Below are 19779 nucleotides of genomic sequence, written 5' to 3'. Positions count from 1 at the left end.
AGCCATAACTAGGTCCTTGACTGGCTAATAACGTATACCCCTTAGCACAACATTATACTTGATGCTCGTTGCAACCTGCGTGGTTGTTTCTCACAGTTACGTTGTAAGACTCCTCGAACGCAGAGGCTCGGGATACGAGCTGCATTGATCGCCAGACCAATGTTGGCAGTTCATTCTCAAAAGCACTCAAGTTAAACCAGGTGTATATACGTGCAAATCGAATATGAAAAAGAATTAACTTAAATGTTAGTCCACTGGCCACGGCGCGCAAGACATTGCGATAACTTGATGGTGGGAACGTTCAGATAACGAACTAGTAAATCGATGTGGCTGGCGTCCTTCTGTCGCTCCTACACCTGGTGTGCTTTGGGTCGCAGTATTTCCACAAATGATTGGAGAATACACTTAATTCAATTCCCAATAACTATAAAAGATAATTTTTGCATATTAATATATAAAGTAGAAACACTGAGAAGCTTTGTCACTTACTAAAATGTTCTCACCACAAACCAACGTTATATATATATATAACGAAATTGCAACTTTCCAGATTAATATGATGTCGGGTCACCTTTCGCCTTCAGAACAGCCTTGATGCGACGTGGGATGGAGGCATAGAGGTCGTGAATGGTAGCAAGTGGAATTTTACACCATTCCTCGTGCAGGGCATCGGCCAGTTCTGTGAGAGAGGATGGAGGTGGAAATCGTAGTCGGAGTCGTGTTTCCAAGACGGACCACAGATGTTCAATTATGTTGAGATCTGGGGATTAGGCGGGCCAGGGAAGGTGTTAAACTTCATCCCTATGTTCCTCAAACCACGCTGCAACAACGCCAGCTGTGTGAATGGGTGCATTATCATCCTGGAAGATGGCGTCATTGTTCGGGAACAACATCCGGACCATAGGATGCAAGTGGTCTCCTAAAATTGCGACATAATCGTTGGCAGTGATTCGTCCGCTAAGTGTGACCACAGGACCCAATGAAAACCATGATATGGCGGCCCACAGCATCACCGAGCCGCTTCCATGTTTCACAATTGGGCGGAGACACTGCAGATCATAAGCTTCTTTGGGCGTTCTCCACACACAAACACAGCCCGAGGTTGGAAATAGGGTGAAGGATGACTGATCCGACCATATCACACGTTTCCAGTGCTCAACGGTCCAAGTTGCATGGTCGCGGCACCATTTTCGGCGTGCGAAAGCGTTATGGTCCCTGATGAGCGGTTTGACCCGTGCAACACGACCCCGTAAGTTCATGTCATGTAATTCGCGGCGGACTGTGATTGTCGAAACAGGGTGGGGGGAGGTGCTGATTGAGTTACTCCGTCACTTGCTCCGCAGTGGCACGACGGTTCTGTGTGATAATGCGCTTTAATACCCGGCGTGATCTGTCACTCATGATTTTCTTCTGCCCACTGTTCCGCTTCCCCGATGTGGTTTTCCCGTGTGTTGTGTAGGCCGTCGTCACCTTCGACACTGTCCCACGCGACACACCTAACACAGTAGCCACTGCCGTCACACTCACTCCACATAACCGCGCACCAACAATTTGCCCCCTTTGAAAATCTGAGAGGTTTCCCATTCTACACTACCTGCGTCTGCTGCAGCCACTGGACACTGCTGTTTCACTGCGCCTGACGTAGTATGGAGACCGACCTAACACACCACCACCAGCGGTCCGGCGCTGCGGGCGCCACGACACCACTGCCAACCCATACATCTGAGGTGTTGCCAACTACAGGTGTTTCCATTTTTCTGATCCCCATCTGTATATATATATATATATATATATATATATATATATATATATATATATATATATATATATATAAAAGAGAACGCACAAATCCTTTGTTCCCTCATCACGCTAATACGGCTGAACCAATTTCTTTCATTTTTGGGGGGTTATTAGGATTTGGACCCTAGATGGTTTTTATCATATCACTTTAATTTTTAATTACCAGTGTCTTGAGATAATTGACCATTCAAGTGTCCATAACGTACAAATCCTTTGTTAGTTCATCATAGGTAAAAATAAACGTATTTATATGCAACCCGCATGACCGTGTCACTCGGCGGGTTAACATAAATGACAGGCGATATAATGTTAACATTTACTGCAATCTACTATGGTTTTTATCATATCACTTGAAAGCGAAAAAGTAAAAATTATCTAAGTAACAACGTTTATTGCGTTCCGGGGTGACCGCAGCGAAGCGGGGTGAACGCTGCTAGTATATATATATATATATATATATATATATATATATATATATATATATATATATATATATATATATATATATGTGTGTGTGTGTGTGTGTGTGTGTGAATAAACGATAAAGATTTCTTTGTCCTGTTGTGTGGGAAGAAAAACAGTTTCCATCGAAAAAGAACTTATTTGCATCACATAATAAAGAATAAATCGAAAAATAATTACTGTTTTTACGAAATATAAAGAACGTCCACAAAAAAAAAAAAAAACCTTCTAGAACCTGGCGACGATTATAAGAACAAGATCCACTGTAAACTTCAACTGTACCCCTCCTTAATTATCCAATTGAAAGTTCCCATATTGCGTTGTGCAGATCAAAGACGAGACTTTCAGATGCTGGTAGGTTTGTTCCAATCGAACCAATAGAAAGAAAATTGTAGAGGGATAAATTGAGATTGTTTCCGATTTTTTAAAAACTAAAGATCGGGAATTAATTTTTTTGTGGCTGGAAGCATTGCTACTAGACAGATGAAAATGATCACAAAATAAACTTTGGTATACCAATTATATATTCCAGAAGTTTTATGTTGATATCTAACAAACTAAGCATCTAATTTAAAAAAAAAAATCATTGCGGTTTGGAGGAAAAATGACCTCAGAAGGTACAGCTTTCATTTGTTGAGTTTTAATTTAAAAACAATATTTCAGAAACTATTTATCGTAATTTTACCGCTTATATATACACATAAATACACCAAGATCCAGTGGTAGGTTTTAAACTTCTCATATAGAATCTATTTTTATTTGAAAAAAATTACTTGTGATACACATGTTCGCCATTTTTTTTTAATAATCCGCAATGAAAATGATCTATAACATCCTATCATGTTACCCACAAATTAACTGATTACCAAACCAAGGAGTACGGTGGCTCAGTGGTAGAGTGCTTATATCTCGTGCATGGGGCCTCTGGTTCAATTCCCGGCTGAGTAAGTTTGTGGTGAACAATATCGTGTCCGTGGATTTTCCCATTTCCTTCCACAATCGCATTCCACCAATTATTCCATCATCATTTACATGTCTTTATAATCGTGGCACGTTAAGCTGAAAGACTTTATTTCATTTTCGTTACCACACTGATTTGTTGGTAAAGGTTCACATATGACTTTATTCAGTTATGTTCACTCATGTACTTTACATAAGAGTCATTTCGAACTAAAATTCCAGCAATTGAAGACATCAGTGCAAGAAGGGAATAGCTCCAATTGCGGATTTGATTCACAATTGAAAGAAAAGAAAAAAAACAACAATCTATTTTCGTTTAGTCTCCACAAATTTTGTAAAGAAATGCGTGAAACATTTCTTTGCAAAAGGTTTGAAGGCTAAAGTAGAGTAAATAGATTTCTAATAATATTTTGTTTCAATTCTGAACCAAATGTAAGATTAGAACTACCCCCTACCTGCACCGACGTCTTCAATTTTACTCTTTTAAAATAGCTGTAAAACAAAAGGCAAAAATTAAGGTTTGGAGAAGATAAGTTATAATTTCGAGAAGTGTTATAACAAAATTATAATACCTTCTAAGGTGATATGATAATTGAGAAATTCTGTTGAACAAACAATTATAACAGTGACTAAGTTCCACCGTTTTACTGACTGAGGTTTATCCCGTCTTCAGGGATATTTTCCAGGTTTGTCGAGAAAGTTTCGAAACATTTACTTTCTCCGAAATTACGATTAAATTCGAAACGCGGGTTCTAAATACTACAGGAGAAAGACACTAGTCTTTCGAGAATATAATTATTGTCATAGCCAACATAATAATAACTTGAACACTAATGCTGAAAATATTGTGAAGGTAATCCAGTTCATGTTGTGAGTTACCGGAAAATACGTAATTATAAAATGCGTAATTAGTTTGATGAATATGTACTGGAATAAGAAAAACCGCCTAAGTATGGAAACTTTGAAAGCAACGGTAATTGGAAAACATTTTTTTCTTTTATATTATTATTAATATTTTTTTATTATTATTTGACGAAAATCCACGAGGTTCTAATACAGAGAGCATATACAGTTTTGAAAGAAATTGGAACTCATTCACGTATTAATTGTTATGTATACGAATATAATTTTTGTGGGTGAGGAGGAGGAAAATTCGAAGTTTTGTACTGGTCACACAACTGAATGACGCTTGCACAGATAATCATGTGGTCAGGTGATTCAAAATGGCATCCATACAGAAGATAGAGTATGTGCTGTGGGTTTTGGAATTAAAATCTTGCTTTTCGGCGAGAACAAAGTTCCAAACAACGATAGAAAACCACCCTCAGCAAAGACAAGTATCATGAGATAGTATGAAAAAAAGTTTGAGGCTATGAGGGAAGTTTGCTAGATTTGTCATGCAGCGGAAGGCCAGAAACAAGTGACAATGTGATTCGAATATCGCAGGAGAGCGTAGAATGTAGTCCAATGAAATCGCGTAAAGGAAGATAGCTGTAACTGAATGACGAGGTCTGCGTTACAGAAGATCTGTTTCGGATTCTGTTCTCAGATTAGGACACTTTTATGTCTCTGGAAAAGTGAATAGGGACAACTGCTGAATTTGGGGATTGAAAATCCAATGGATTCAAGGTCCATACGCGGGATGGCCCCAAAGTCAATGGACCTCATCATTGATTAATTTCTCTTCGAAGAAGACACGTAAATGCCAATATGTATTTGAACATGCAACAGACACTTCTTGTGGCGGGATTAGGAAAGTTAAACATTATCAGTGAGACCCATGTGCAACAAAAAGGGACACCGCCAGCAGTTTATAATGAATAATTTCGAAACACACGGATTAGCCGAAGAGCACTCACACTTTGGCCTGCAAGATCACTAGACTTACCACCTTATGCTTACTGGCTGTAGGGACATGTAAAGATCGTGGTATATGCACAGACGAAAGCTGATCTGGATGACGCGAAGAACAAGATAAGTGATGTGATTCCGAATATACCGGACAAGCACATTCAATGCGCAATTTTTGGTTTAGAAAAAAAAAAAAAACAGTTTGAACGTGAATGGTCCACAATTTCAGATTTGACGATGAACCTTAGCCAACAGAAAAAAACTTTCAATTACTGTAATTACACACAACAATTTTGTGTCAATAATTTAATAGTTTCCAAGTTTCAGTTTCCTGCAAGACTTTACGGACTTTTTAGTTTTATTTTACCTGATATTATAGTTTAAACATTAATATACATACTTTGTAACTATATCAATCACTTTTCTCTTAGATTACATATCTACATGAATTTTATCGAATGGAAATTAATGATATGTAACATTTCTGCAAATATGTAATACCAAATCGGAAAGTCAACAGTGCATCTGAAAAAGTATTCAACTTTCAAAATCTGACTATGAGGTCATAATACAGTAGGATCATAATTTATTTCTGAGATGTAAATAGCATGCCTAAAATTCTTAGCATGTAACATCACAATAATTTTTAAACATTATGTTTTCCAAATTTAATTTGGTCTTTGTTTTACAAGTATTTCAGGAAAAAGACATATAGCCTGAATTTAGTTGGAATATCTCTTACTCACAAATTTAAAGATAACTAACCGTTGCCCATGCTGCTATCACCATTCGTAAAACAACAACTGTACTCATCCACTTATTTAAAAGAAGAATAAAACGATTAATTAGACCAAATTTAATAGATAATTACACGAATATGTTTTTAAAAAAAGCCCGATAACATTCCATAGTACTTGTTTCTATTGTATTGATTGGAAAGACTTTTGTCTGGTTGCTCCTTAATTTTCCGCCAATAGTATTCAAGCATTTCTTGATAACAAAAGATGTTCATGCATTGTTGACATCTGGACTTGATGTGTGTCGTCAAGTTAGATATCTCCAAAGGGAAAGAGAGAGAGAGAGAGAAGAAATAGTCCATTTACCAATGGAATTACGGCGTTGTTAAAATGAAGATACGACGATATCGTCTCAAGTACATATACTGGTTCCTATATAAATATGACATGAGCGCTAAATTTCAACTTTTACTGAAATAGTGCGGTTGTACATGTTTCTCTAGTAAATAACTCTTTTTGAAAGTGTAGGCTTTACGCCTTCCTTTGGAATCCAAGATGAGTGACAGCAATGTGTCAAAAAATGGATTCAAAGTTGATGGAGAGGAAGAAGGAATTTCGAAAGGTCAGTCTCTTTTGCACATAAAACGTCTATCACATTTAGTGCGTCTTACCTATCAGCAAAAATAAAATAGCAAAATCAGAAGAAAACAAATCTAATATCCATAAGATAAAAGTAATAAATGTTAATTAATTAAACCTAATTATGTTAATTATGCATTACACTATCTCATGCTTCGAGATCTGCATTTTTGGTACATTTTCATTGACAATACAAATGATGATGTGCGCTTGTTTTCCAGTCGAGAAAGACCTTTCTCGTGGCGCAGGTTAACCGTGTGGTGCGGTCGAGCGTTTGAGGCGTTGTGGTGACGATTGAGAGGCCAAATCCATTGGGATTTCGAGTCCCTCTGCAGAGGAATTCAAGTGTCCCGATCTCCGAATGGTTTGTGTGCATGTCCCTGTATTATTGGCTTAAATAGAAAGGAGAATAGTAGATAACAATGGAGATAGATGTCCCGATTGGGGCAAATTAAAATTATACATGTGTGTACAGATATAATCGTACGCGCCTACCGTACGGGAGATCTAGGTTTGCGGTAAGAGCTCATGTAGCCCGGATCCCACGTTAAACTGTAGGTATACTCGTACCTCTCATACAAGTCTGGCTAGTATTGAAAAGGGACGCGAAAACCAATCCAGTCGAAATTCTCATATGTTTTTATTCGTCAATGTAAGGCTAGGTATGAACAACTTACTTTTTAACGCCATAAAAATAGATTTTCTCGAAAACTACGCATAAAAATTTACCCTCAAGCATGTCATTTTGTTCAGTTCGAGGTAATAATCGATTGATATGTTTCATCTTTGAACAATATGATAGTTAAAACTAATATTAAAGCTTTGAGTATTAATCATAATTTTGCTATATCTGATTAACCACCTTACGTACTGTTATCTTGCTAGTGTCATGCTGAAAAAAAAAAATGCTAAAGTTTACTTCAGTATCAGTTTCACCTTAATAAATGGCCTGGTTATTGAACAGCATCTATACCTACAGATTTTTTTTTTTAACCCGAAACCTACGCATAATGATTTAGTTAAACTTAATCACATAAGTTGGTTCAGCTCAGTGATATGTATACGATTGGTATACGTCTAATCTGTGGAGCTTGTTTTCGTTAAATGCTATTAATATTGTAAAATGATTAAATCATTGGTTAAAATTTTAATGATAAAATATGTCACATCGCCTTTATGCAGTACGTATGTAGATACCGTCTGTATCTTAACTTTTTCTTTTTCAACATTTGATTTTCAGTAATTTTAGAATCTCTGCTCTGTTTATTGGCAACTTTTTATTTGTCTCTCTTAACTGTTCATTTTCTATGATCTTCAGTTATTTCCCCAGAGTTTCCGTAATCCCGTCTTCTAATATCTTTTCTAACGTAAACTAATTTCCATGTAAGTCATAAAAGTAATCATAATCTACAATCTACAATACTATTAACAAAATTCTCATTCGTGTAGTAATATCTCAAAAAGAATTGTGTAGTCATCAACCTGTACTTTTCTTTTCTAAAATAATATTGAATAACGATATTGACATTAGCAAGTTAACTTATAGTACCGGTAACACAAAAGTGTTATAAACATACCGGATAGTTTCGAGATACATAATTATTATTAAGAAATGTATTGAGCCAATAGAAACTGCTGAAAATGAGCAACATTTCAAAATTACTGACAATTCGTAATACTAAATAATCGGAACGTTGTGTTGTGTGAAAAAATGCGAATGAGTGATAGGTTCTTCACATGCACTATTGACTATTTCTATTCTTGCGCAATAGTTTTATCTTTTCATTTGCTGACGAGTGGAGGAATTACCTACAATCTTAATTCATTAGTTAAGTTTAGAATCTGTAAGTTCATCTCAAAATACTTAAGACAAAATAGTTTGTCTTAGGAAAATAGGCGATTAGTGTTGTTAACATAGAAAAATACAGGTTCCATCTATATGGTTTATGTTTATCCTCCAGTCAGTAATGCACATATCGAATGAGAGTTTGGTGTAGTGCAAGCATTATGGTTAGATAACATAAGTGGAACGAATGAAATTTGTATTCAGACACCACAAAAGCTTTCTGAAAGTAGTATTATTCTCGACATATTAAAGGAGCTCCAAAAAATATAAATAAAGCAGGTGTGTATAAATACTAATTTATTCAGTTCGGTACAATAGTTTCGTCAGTTGTAATGGCAGTATTAGTAGTAAGTAATGGTCGTTATAACTTTAAATTTTCGATCCCGATTGCACAAATGCAGTCGGTCTGGCAACCTTATCCCTGAATGCAGTTTATAATAATAATAATAATAATAATAATAATAATAATAATAATAATAATAATAATAATAATAATAATAATAATAATAATAATAATAATAATAATAATAATAATAATTATTATTATTATTATTATTATTATTATTATTATTATTATTATTATTATTATTATTATTATTATTATTATTATTTTGCAACATAATTTGAAGGGAAACTTTCGGGATACAAGCTGGATCCTTATGCGAGTATATTTAACGTGAAGTCTTTAATAAAATCATTTTCTAATTTTTTTAAAAAAAGATTTGATGCTCTTTATTTACCTACACGCAGTATGGCTCTTACGCGTCTCAGAAGACTGAAGTTCCACCAAGGCTTTATTGTTTTTATTTCATATAGGCCCAGTGTGATTGAGTGCATTAGCCAGGAAAATAATTTAGGGACATAAGCGGAGCGGGTGCAGTGGGTGCAGTGGGTGCAGCTTCACCCATATTAACTTCGATTTTCAGATTTCCTACAATAATCCTTTCTATTTTGTATATTGATTGTTTCCTATGTTTGAATATATTTGAGTGATTTTTTAAGTCTCTCATAAGTTACTTGCTATCATACCGTTTTCAATTTTTTTTTTAAGTAAAACTTAGGGATTATTTTTGAGATCTTAAGGCTCAATAGTGCAGAGCGTTCTAGCAACAATGTTAGGATGTGTTGTCTCATCCTAGCCTGCATCCACATTATCAAAATCCTGGCGCCGCCCATGTTTAGGGGTGGCACTACGATGGAGTAAGTCAGAAAAATAGTCGGACGAAAACCACACATGTACCAAACTTAGCAATGCAAAGAAAAATTCTAATAGAGCAATTCTTTCACCTTACCCGTTTGCTAGTATAAACATTTCTAATTACAGCTAAGATCGAGATTATATCTTTCCTTTCTTACTGGCTTGTTGTTTGGTACTTATGTCTCTCTTCAGCATCGATGCTATATGAGACTTTAAAATAAGAGAGATTCGTGAAATGCAAAGACATATATACTGTCATCATGTATAGAACTTGTTTCCCTCGTACACAAAATTGTCAAATCTACAATATACAATTTTAGGAGACTCACATAAAAACTCCTAACTCTCTAATCATCTTGACTAATCAGACAATAGACGGACTAGACTAATCAAAATTAATTTTGATATTGCAAATTACGATATAATTGATTTTCACCCCCTGGCGGATGAAGAAAATAAAAACTGGGAACGCAACAAGAACACAGACTATGATAACTATATCATGATTTTACTATAAACTTTAAAAAGTATATAAATAATAGCTTAAATTAATTTTGTTACTGAAAAAGCTGGTGAGGCCTAGACCCCAAGCCCCGAGCTACATCCGCCACTGCTTTCACCATAATTACTTATGAAGTAAATGTGAACAAACCAAAATGAATGAGTATGGGTTTCACCAACTTGTATTAAATTAAATAGCTCACCATATATCTATCGTTTAATAAATAACGTAACGCCTGATAAAGAAACCAATATCTATTTTTAGTACTTATATAATGAGATTGTGCAACAGTCCCGGGTTTAATTCCCAGTGGGGACACTTGGCCGAAAAGTATAATAGCTTTTCCTGAGTTTTATCCTGGGTTTTCCTCATTCACACCAGGCAAATGCCTGGATGGCATACCTATCATACAGATCCCAGACCAATTCCTTCCTACCCCATTCTTTTCTTCCTTCCCTGGATAGTGTGCTCACCAATGGACGCCATCCCTCATACGTGATAGGTTTAAGGCCATATTTCTCAGTCATTCATTTTCATTAATCATCTGCCTTCTTTAACCTACAGGGTATAACTATGGGACCAAAAACTAAAAGAGAGGTAAAATCCTCAGTCAATAACTGGCACTGGTTTATTATCATATCAGACAGACTATGTGATCACATGGGGAGAAACGATCAATTTATCATGCACAGAAAATTAACATGAATATACGCACAATCAGTGGCGAATTGAGGATTTTGTTTCGGGGGGCTATGCACAACACGTGAATAAGCACTTATATTTTTGTCTTTGGGCGCCGACAAATTTTAATAAAGTTCATTTTCCTTCCTTTAATATTTGTACAATGACACCTCTAGGTATGAGGAATGAAAACATTGAGTGAGAGTGGGGAGGAAGCAGAAATAACTGAATGAAATGAAATTTGACAAATATAATATTGTTTCTGAACAAAGAGCATAAAAAAATGGAAAGTCAATTAAATTTTTGGAAGGATTATTGTTGTACGTGAAATGCGAAAAACTAACAAAATTTATTTAATGGGGGGTGGGGGTGGATTGAGCCAAATAGCCCTACTAAATACGCCACAAGACAATGTAAACCTTGATTAAGTAAAGATTTCTACTTGCTGTCATTATCTTTGAACATTAAAACTGTTTTTACAATAGTTGCAAAGTGTAAATCAATACTCATAATGATGGGCGGCCAAGCATCCCTAATACCTGATATTATACGAAAAGAAAAAAATCCAAATGGTGGTATAGCTATATTACAATAGAACATGTCAATCTTTGTATTCAATGTATCATTCATAAATGCTCAGTCATGAGGCACACGAGCAGTAAGCATTGTTAACATTCTCAAGTGACTTTTTTATTTTTATTTCTTTTGCTTATCTTCTTTTCTTATCGTTCACCTTCACTGTGTAAAGGTACTTTATCTCACTTCCGTACTATTTACCTAAATTGTAAAACGCATTTATTTATTCATTCATTGCCTACATTCTACATTAAAATTTCCAGACAATGTATTAGATTTTTTTTTTTTTTTTTTAACAAGAAAACTGAATGTCATCGTTGTGTAATGAGTCGTGGTACGATGACAAAGTTTCAAGTGACTTACGTAATATACCAACTGACCATAACATATAACACTTTTTTTTTTTTTTTTTTTTTAACTAGATGCTTATTCTCTGAAGTAAGGATGCATGCGTCGGCATGTGAACACGTGCACGTGGAATTCATGCTTTGTTAAATTCAGTGGAAGGTCTTCCTGCTCTACAAACAAATCAATTTTTTTTTTTTTGACTTAATGATAGGTTACCAAACGTTCTCTTTTACTAGGACATGTCCTATTTCTCTGGACCTAAAAATGGTACGGGCGGGTTTGGGGGGGAGGAGGAGTGAATGGGAAAATCGACTTCTGGAGTACTGACAATTGTCTCAATTTCGTACCCGTCTTTGTTGCGGGAGACCCGACTTCGATCCTCTCTGGGAATTAATGTAATTCGGATTCCACGTTAAGCTGTAGGTCCACGTCTCATATAGCCTCGGTGCTAAATGAAACCTAAACTCCAATCCAAGTAAAAAAAAAAAAAAAACTGCTTGAATTTTAACATTCGTAATAAATCGGGTTGAGCTGGAAGACGCATACCAAAATCCAGGAAGAGAGACTCATAAGAGTAAAATTACCATAAGACGGAGTTACTTTGCACACCAGAGATAACTTTGCACAAAATATGAAAAAGAGTTGCACAGTCCTCTGTCAGTAAAACCATGAACTGTAAAGAGAAAGTTTCAACTGGTACTGTAAGATAGCATATCTAACTGTATTTTGGTGTAGAGGCATGGAAAGCAGTCATTGTAAAGATCGAAGAAATTTGAAAGATATCATCTACAAGAATTTCCATTAAAGTGAAGTCAGTTCCGTAGAATACTACTGTGAATAATGGGACTGAAGCAATATTTGAAATTACCCAGTCCAAAGTAACCTCTTAGATAGGACATTATATTGCTGGTAACTTTTACCTTCTAATTTTAGGTAAATTTCCTATTTAGGTAGATGCCGGAATGGATTTCTGTTTGGAAAATAAATTACGAAGAGTGGCGAATCCAGAAAGTTAGTTTGAGAGGGGCTTCACTTAGAAAAAAATATTTATTTATTTATTTATTTATATTAAGAAATCACTAGACTCTTGGCTGGGCTTGAAGCTTATACGCATAGGAATGACTAACATAATTTTTTTAAAAGAAGAAATCCTGCTGTTTGGATGGCTTTAGCCTGAAAGCCCCAAACCCCGTAAATATTCCACTGATTATGATTGGGATAATATTCTTGGACATAAAGAGCAACCAAGGCAAATCAGTTCACGGAGATTTTTTTTCTCTTCCTTAGTTGGCATTTTTGTGGGACATATACTAAATTATCAGAATGTGGTTCATGTGCCGCTACCAGGAAATATATAAGTTTCTTTACAAATATCGATAATTCATGCTAAGTTACTGTTACCAGTACCATAATTCTAATATCAATATTTGTAGACTGTATGCAGTTTTATGTAGGAAGTGAAATGCATAAATACTGAAGGGAGAATATTACACAAAAACACTATGTTCGTATGTTGAACATACTTTTTGGTATGTTGTGCAAAGTATTGCCACCTATGGGGTAACTTTGCACCAAAGTTTATTTTTAAATAACTATGGTCATACCGAATGCTTACTAATGCAGTTGCACAAATGTTTCCTTATATGGTATATGTAGCTATTGTATGTTTAAAATAAAGTGTTCTAAATCATTACGTTTGTAAACTACATGCGATTTTCTTCAAAATTCTTTACACATGGTGCAAAGTAAAACTGTCTTACAGTGCTTACTTTCCATAACCAATATTTCCTCATCGTAGCGATGACAATCAGGTAAATGATCGTAGCGGACAATGTCTCGTAGTAGTATGACTATGAGGAGCCAATAAGATCAAATTTATTGAGAAAGCACTTGACCTCATCATAAACTTAAAAGCGTCGCGTGTGAGACCGTGACAAAGCAATGTAAGGGGTAAAGGCACTAAGAAGTGCTACCACAGTTTACTACAAAAAGTTTTTACACATACAAGGACTTCGTTGTAGAAAGCAAACAATAGGAGATTAATGGACTCATTTCTTGATATTACACAAAAGCTGACAGTAGATAACATCCATGCGAATGGCCGTTGTCGATGAACTCCAACTTAGAAGTCTGCTTGGCTCACAATTAATGGATTAATGGACTGATTTCTAATATGAATAAAGAAATGAAATGAAATGAAATCTTTAAGTTTAACGTCCCACGATTATGCCGGTTAGGCTAAAGGAGACGGTGATAATGAGAAACGAGTGAAATGGTGGAATGAAGAAAGTGGGAGGAAACGGGAGAACCACGAGAAAACCCACGAGCACGGTGTTTGTCCTCGACAAAGTCCACACGGCGCGAGCTCGGATCGAACCAGGGACCCAAAGCACCATGAATAAAGATTGCCGGTCCTTGGTTCATATCCCGTAACAGTAAAATTTCTGTAATCGATATTGTAAAAGTTAAGTTGTATAAATACTATTTTCTCGGAAGGGTCGGAGTTTTGTCGAGGGCAAGAGTTATATACAGGTGATTCTTCACACCGAAATAAAAATAAAAATAAATATCCCCTCATATGGATCTGTGGGGTAAAGTGCATAATTCCAGAGCTAAGGCCGTCTTCATGGAAAAATACATTCCAACACGCATTATTTCAAACACCAGAAAATGTGCAGTGGTGGCACATGTCAGTGTAAAAGAAGTCACTGAAGTAACAGTATCCAAAAATGCTTATTTCAATAATATGCAATGGATTCTCAAGCGATCCCCCTACAGGGGATAATTCGCGGGCATGCTCCCGACAGAATTCGCATATATGGTCTGAATTAAAGATGGGTCCAAAACAAGCAAAAAGTAGCATGTCGGCAATGAACATGCAATGCGTCAACGAGAAGTTAGAAGTAACTACCAGCTCCACGATTGTTCATGTTCAAAATAACAGGTGCTGTGATGTATTGTTTCATTCTTATACGTGTAAACAAAAGTGAAATATACCATAAAACAATGCATTGTAAGTCGAACGAACACATCGTTTTGTGTCGTTTACAGCAATTTGATATTTCAACCCATTTCGGAGAAATGAAAAACAGTAAAATTTGCAACACTTCTTAAAATGGTATAATTTTGGAAAATATATTTTTTTTTTAAATAATGTTTTCCTTTTTATTTATAATACTAGACTAATAGCTGTTGACAGTTGTAATACAAAAAAAAGATCTCGAATTTACATAATTGTAACCAGTGTTGCGAAGTGTGCCAATGTTCTTTGTATCTCCGAAACGAATTGAAATATGAAATTGTTGTGATAATGACGGCAAAATAATTTGTCCATCTATTGAAAAGATATGATACTTATCTAATCATTTTTTAATAAAGTCTTTAGAAAAAATAAAATTCTTGAACCCCGTGTAACTCCATTTTCATTTATTCAAAATACGTTTACGGTATGTAACACTAAGATATTTCGAAAGTGCATTGTCTCATCCATCTCACTTGTACTCTTAAGGTGGTAGAAATAAAATAAAATGAAATCTATCAGTTTAACGTCCCATGTTTATGTCCTTTAGGCTAAGGGAGACGATAATTAAGGCAAGTGAATTATAATGGAGGAATTGGTGGAATGAGGAAGTGGGAGGAAACGGGAGTATGCCGACAAAATTCACGGACACGATGCTGTGCACCACAAACTTACTTGGCCCTGGCCGAACCAGAAACCCCACGCACCAGAGCTAAACTCTTTACCACTGAGCCACCGTCTAAAATCTTAAAATCGACTAAAGTCAGGTTTTGTATATATTGATCCACCTTGAAATGTAGACAGAATTTCTAACAATACGCTATTTAGTTTAATGTGAATTCATTTATTTTGTGCACTCACGAAAGAAAGTTTTCTTCAGTTGACAAAATTTCTTTTCCTAATAACTCAACAAATTAACCTAATAGAGTACCGATTTTGGCAAGTTATCAAGTTATAACTATTCTAAGGATAGCAACAAAAAGATCCAAATTAATTCATTTGTTCCCGAGTTATTGACAAAAGAAAATTTGTCAACTGTCAAATAATTTCTTTCTTGTGTGTACGATAACGACGTTCTAGCAACATGTGAAGTTACTGTTCATCTCTACAGAACCAGATAGGAAGTACAAGTAGTTGTTTCCCTTTTTCTTCTTGTCATAGCTCGCATTGATGTTTTCCGAGTTTCTTCTTCTGGGAGTGATCTCTTATCTTGGTTGATTTCTAGGTTATGTTTGTAGGTGGTTTGGATTATATCTGCTTTTTATATTAGGCTCGATAGTCCTTCATTGAACGGCTATATTCGTAATGTGCTGGCAAGCAGTGATTGATTTGCGTGTGAACTTGATGGATTAAATATTTGAACGCATTTGTTCAAGATATATCCAAGCAAATTAGCCAATTAGAAGTTTCTTTTTATGCACATGGCAAGGTTAAGAGATCATACACGTGACGAGAACGCGCCAATGTCAAGGAATGAGAAACAAGGAGATAGGTCAATAACATTTTGTTGTGTCAAGATAGCAATAACGGAAAGATTTCCTGTATAATTGTTTGTGTCAGTAAGGTCATATTTTTTTCATAACTCCCTATAATTATAGAAACACCAGTACTATTTACTTGGAATCAGTGTGCTACTGTATGATAGTATCTTACTTATTGTATACTTGAAATTTTTCAATCTGCCTCTAACAGTCTACTTAATTGCTAACTATAGTAAATATAGCACCAATGTTATGCACTGACGAAACAAGAAGGAGCAAGGGGGCGACCTTCTCCAGCCGTAACGCATATCCCCCAGACATTCTGCATTATAATGTATTAAGTAATAATATAAAACATTAGCAGTAAAAGATGGCTGTGTTAATTCAATACATTGGGTCTATGTCACGAGAGTTGGGTTAAAATTTGACACATACCTGTTGCTATTTCAATTTCATCACAGTTTGGAGTAAAATGTTAAAATGATAGTCGTTGAATCAACCACCTGGCATGATGAGAAGTTATTTTAGTAACACACCGTTGGTATTGTTTTATACCAGTTGCGAAAAACTACTTTTATAAAAAAAATATTTTCTAACGGTCATGACTCTTATGAGAGCTAATAAAATTCGGCAGAAATTATTTACAACTGCTTACAAAGAACGAGAAACATAGTGAACATGAGAACAACAGATGGCAGCAGTTCTACTCATGTAAGTTTCAGAAAATGTACGTGCTTGCTCTCAAAATTATTTTCCTGAGAGAAGACAGGGAATAAAATACGTTGTTCGTTACTTTCTATAAGTACCAAATATGCCACATAAAGTTTTGGTCACAGCAAATAAACAAAATAAAGAAATAAAACTAATACAAACTTTCAATCATATATATATTCTTTGTTCAATCATGCTATAACACTGTCACATTGTTATTTTCTCATCGCTCAACATCATTCCTGTATCAAATCGGCAACATCAATCCTGTGTTAACCATAACACCGAACTCTTGGTGTTGACATAACACGCTAGAATGTTGCTCATGTTGGACTATTGGTCTGCGTTAAAACAGACTTGCTGTGTATTCTTGTCGGTACACACACATACACAAAAAATATCTTCATTTGCCTCCTACCCCAAGAATTTAACCTGGTGTTAGCCCATGGGCGTGGTCGAGCGGTCTACGGCGTTAGGCTGGCAATCGTGCAGTGAAATCCATTGGGATTCGAATCCGTCAGTAGTAACTTGGGTGGATTTTTAACTGTCTTTGATGTTTCTGTGTAAGCGTCTCTAGCCAGTCCGTTAGTGGAAAAATAAATGTCAGAAAGTTATTTGTAAGTAGTTAGTGTGTTCGCGTTTGAAGTACGGAGTCTTGGGTTTGATTCTCGGTGCGAGAGCGTTGAAATTTGAACGGTTTACGATAGTTCGGATTCCACCTTAAATTGTAGATCCGTGTTAGGGTTGCCATATCAAAGTTATCGTCTGCCGGAAATTCTTCCAAAAAATAGGTCTGACTATCTATTAAAAAAAGGAAAAAGAAAAGCAGGATTTCTGTTTATAATTTTCAAAATAGTTGAGCTTAAAATTGTGTTTACGATGTTACAGGAGCAGTATAATGCCGGTAGTCGTACTTGTCTGCATTTCTTACTTTTGGCAAAAAAAAAAAAAAAAAAAATCCTAACAAGTATTTGTGAAGTCCTTAACAAGCTATGTGTTTGAAATTATAGTTTGTGAACTCATAAAAGTCGAAGTGGGAAAGGGAGACATTCCTGTGTACGTGCCTGTCAGACAATTTAAGAGTAATTTAAATACTTGATGGACATGGTGAAAATTAAAACAAACAAAACATATCAGCCAAAAGCAGGACGGATGTCAATCCTAGTCTACGTCTCGTATGGCCTCAGTACTGAAAAGGGACGCTAAACTTCATGAAACAACAATTGGGCCTACACCAAAAATTAATGATTCCATGGGGATTGAACGCTCAGACGCCTATGCTAATAATTGGGTTATATGAGGGGTTGGAAATATACCAATACATTGATTAATAATAATAATAATAATAATAATAATAATAATAATAATAATAATAATAATAATAATAATAATAATAATAATAATATCTAACGTTAAGTATTAGGCAAAACTTGTCTCTACTGCGGGCATATGGTGTAGAGATACCTAAATTTAGATGAGAGCACTAGTCACTTAAACTCCGAATTAAATTCTATCAAGTCTACGTCAAACTACATAAATATCCACGGTGCGAAACTATAATGTGATATTATTCTGCGAGTAAAAAATGTTAACAATAACATTCCACTATTTGAAAAATTATTCATCTGAGAGGAAGAAAGGCGTATAAATACGTATTACAAAGGAATATGAATTCGCGTACAACAGCTTCTATCTGAAAACTACAATATTATGAGTTTAACATAAGTTGATTATTCCTAAAGAAAGAAGAAAAGTTATCGCTCATAATAAAGCAGTTGAAACAGCAGTCGTACTGTCTCTGACTTGCACAGTTACAAAACAACTCATAGGCAGAGTCGTTTGATTATACATTCTAATTCCTATCAACCATTCTCCTATTGGCAGCTCTAGTTTTCAGAAACTCCGAAAGAGCGCGTACATTTTAACAGCTGTGCATTACAATGGACACCATATGTTGTAACGCGTGCACAATAGCCTCTCTATTCCTCTTTGCACTTTGTTTCGTACGTGCAGTGCAGTTGTTTATATACCTAGCATTGAAAAATATGTACTTAGTCTTAACGTCATCATCATCATCATCACTTGTGTCAAATTGCGTAGACAGCAAGAAATTCATCTTTCAGTTTTACACACGACATGAATTATAGCATGTCAATGTGGAGTCAGTTGTCACAGTGAGTGGGGGTGTCATTTGTGCTTCATTAGACACTTGTTTTACAAAAAGAAAATGGAACCAGTACCAAAGCCAACAGGTAAGATTTCATTTAAAATAACAGAAATTTATGACTATTGCTAAATAATGTAGTTAACTTAAGTATATTGAATTTCAGCGCTTATTGGAGCGCAGTGGCTCAATGATAGAGTTCGCCTTTAGCGCAAAGGATTTATGGTTTGATCCTAGCTTACACAATATTGTTGAAATGAAATTGTCTTCTTCAAACGTTTCTTGGTTGTGTCCTGAATGATAAAAAAAGACGACGTATGATAAATGAAAGAGAATAATAAGAGAATGAGCGTGAAAGGAGATAAAGTTTCAATGTGAGCACAGTGTTTGTGATTTTTTCTGATTTTCCCATTTTTTCTCCTATAACGAAAATAAACACAAACAGTCCTTTTATTTATGTTCCCAGTGTCTTCATTCCATAAATGATCTAGCCATTCCCTCCTATTTGTCATGACCCAGGGCCGCCCATACATTTCATGGGTCCCTATGCTTGCCAGCTCTATTTTTTATGAAAATAGCCAAGTAACAATTCAAAAGTCATTAACTAAAGTTATGTATTATTAATGAACTAGACTTTATTCTTCTTGTCATCAAAGAGTATTTAGAATGTCGCAAATCCATATATATATATATATATATATATATATATATATATATATATATATATATATATATATATATATATATATATATATATATATATATATATAATTTTGTTTAGTTTAATATCTAGAAAAGCTATTT

At 35.3% G+C, this 19779-nt stretch overlaps 1 protein-coding gene across 2 annotated transcripts in view; it reads left to right on the top strand.

Moving 5' to 3' along the window:
• The first annotated feature begins 6273 nt into the window (after nt 1–6273).
• The window catches only part of LOC145664549 (putative inorganic phosphate cotransporter), a 57471-nt gene continuing 43965 nt past the window's right edge, over nt 6274–19779 (top strand). The window contains exon 1 of one of the 2 annotated variants that reach the window (XM_081731314.1): nt 6274–6432. In XM_081731314.1, coding sequence (XP_081587440.1) covers nt 6366–6432 — 67 coding nt within the window. In that variant the 5' untranslated portion in view covers nt 6274–6365. Of the gene's footprint in view, nt 6433–18686; nt 19064–19779 lie in introns of those variants that run through there. The other variant, XM_081731315.1, reaches the window with a different exon arrangement.

The sequence above is a fragment of the Thermobia domestica genome, chromosome 11 (genome assembly GCF_964235325.1).
Source record: "Thermobia domestica chromosome 11, izTheDome1.hap1.1, whole genome shotgun sequence".
In the NCBI taxonomy this organism is placed as follows: Eukaryota; Metazoa; Arthropoda; class Insecta; order Zygentoma; family Lepismatidae; genus Thermobia; species Thermobia domestica.
This window is presented reverse-complemented; position numbering and strand designations above follow the sequence as displayed.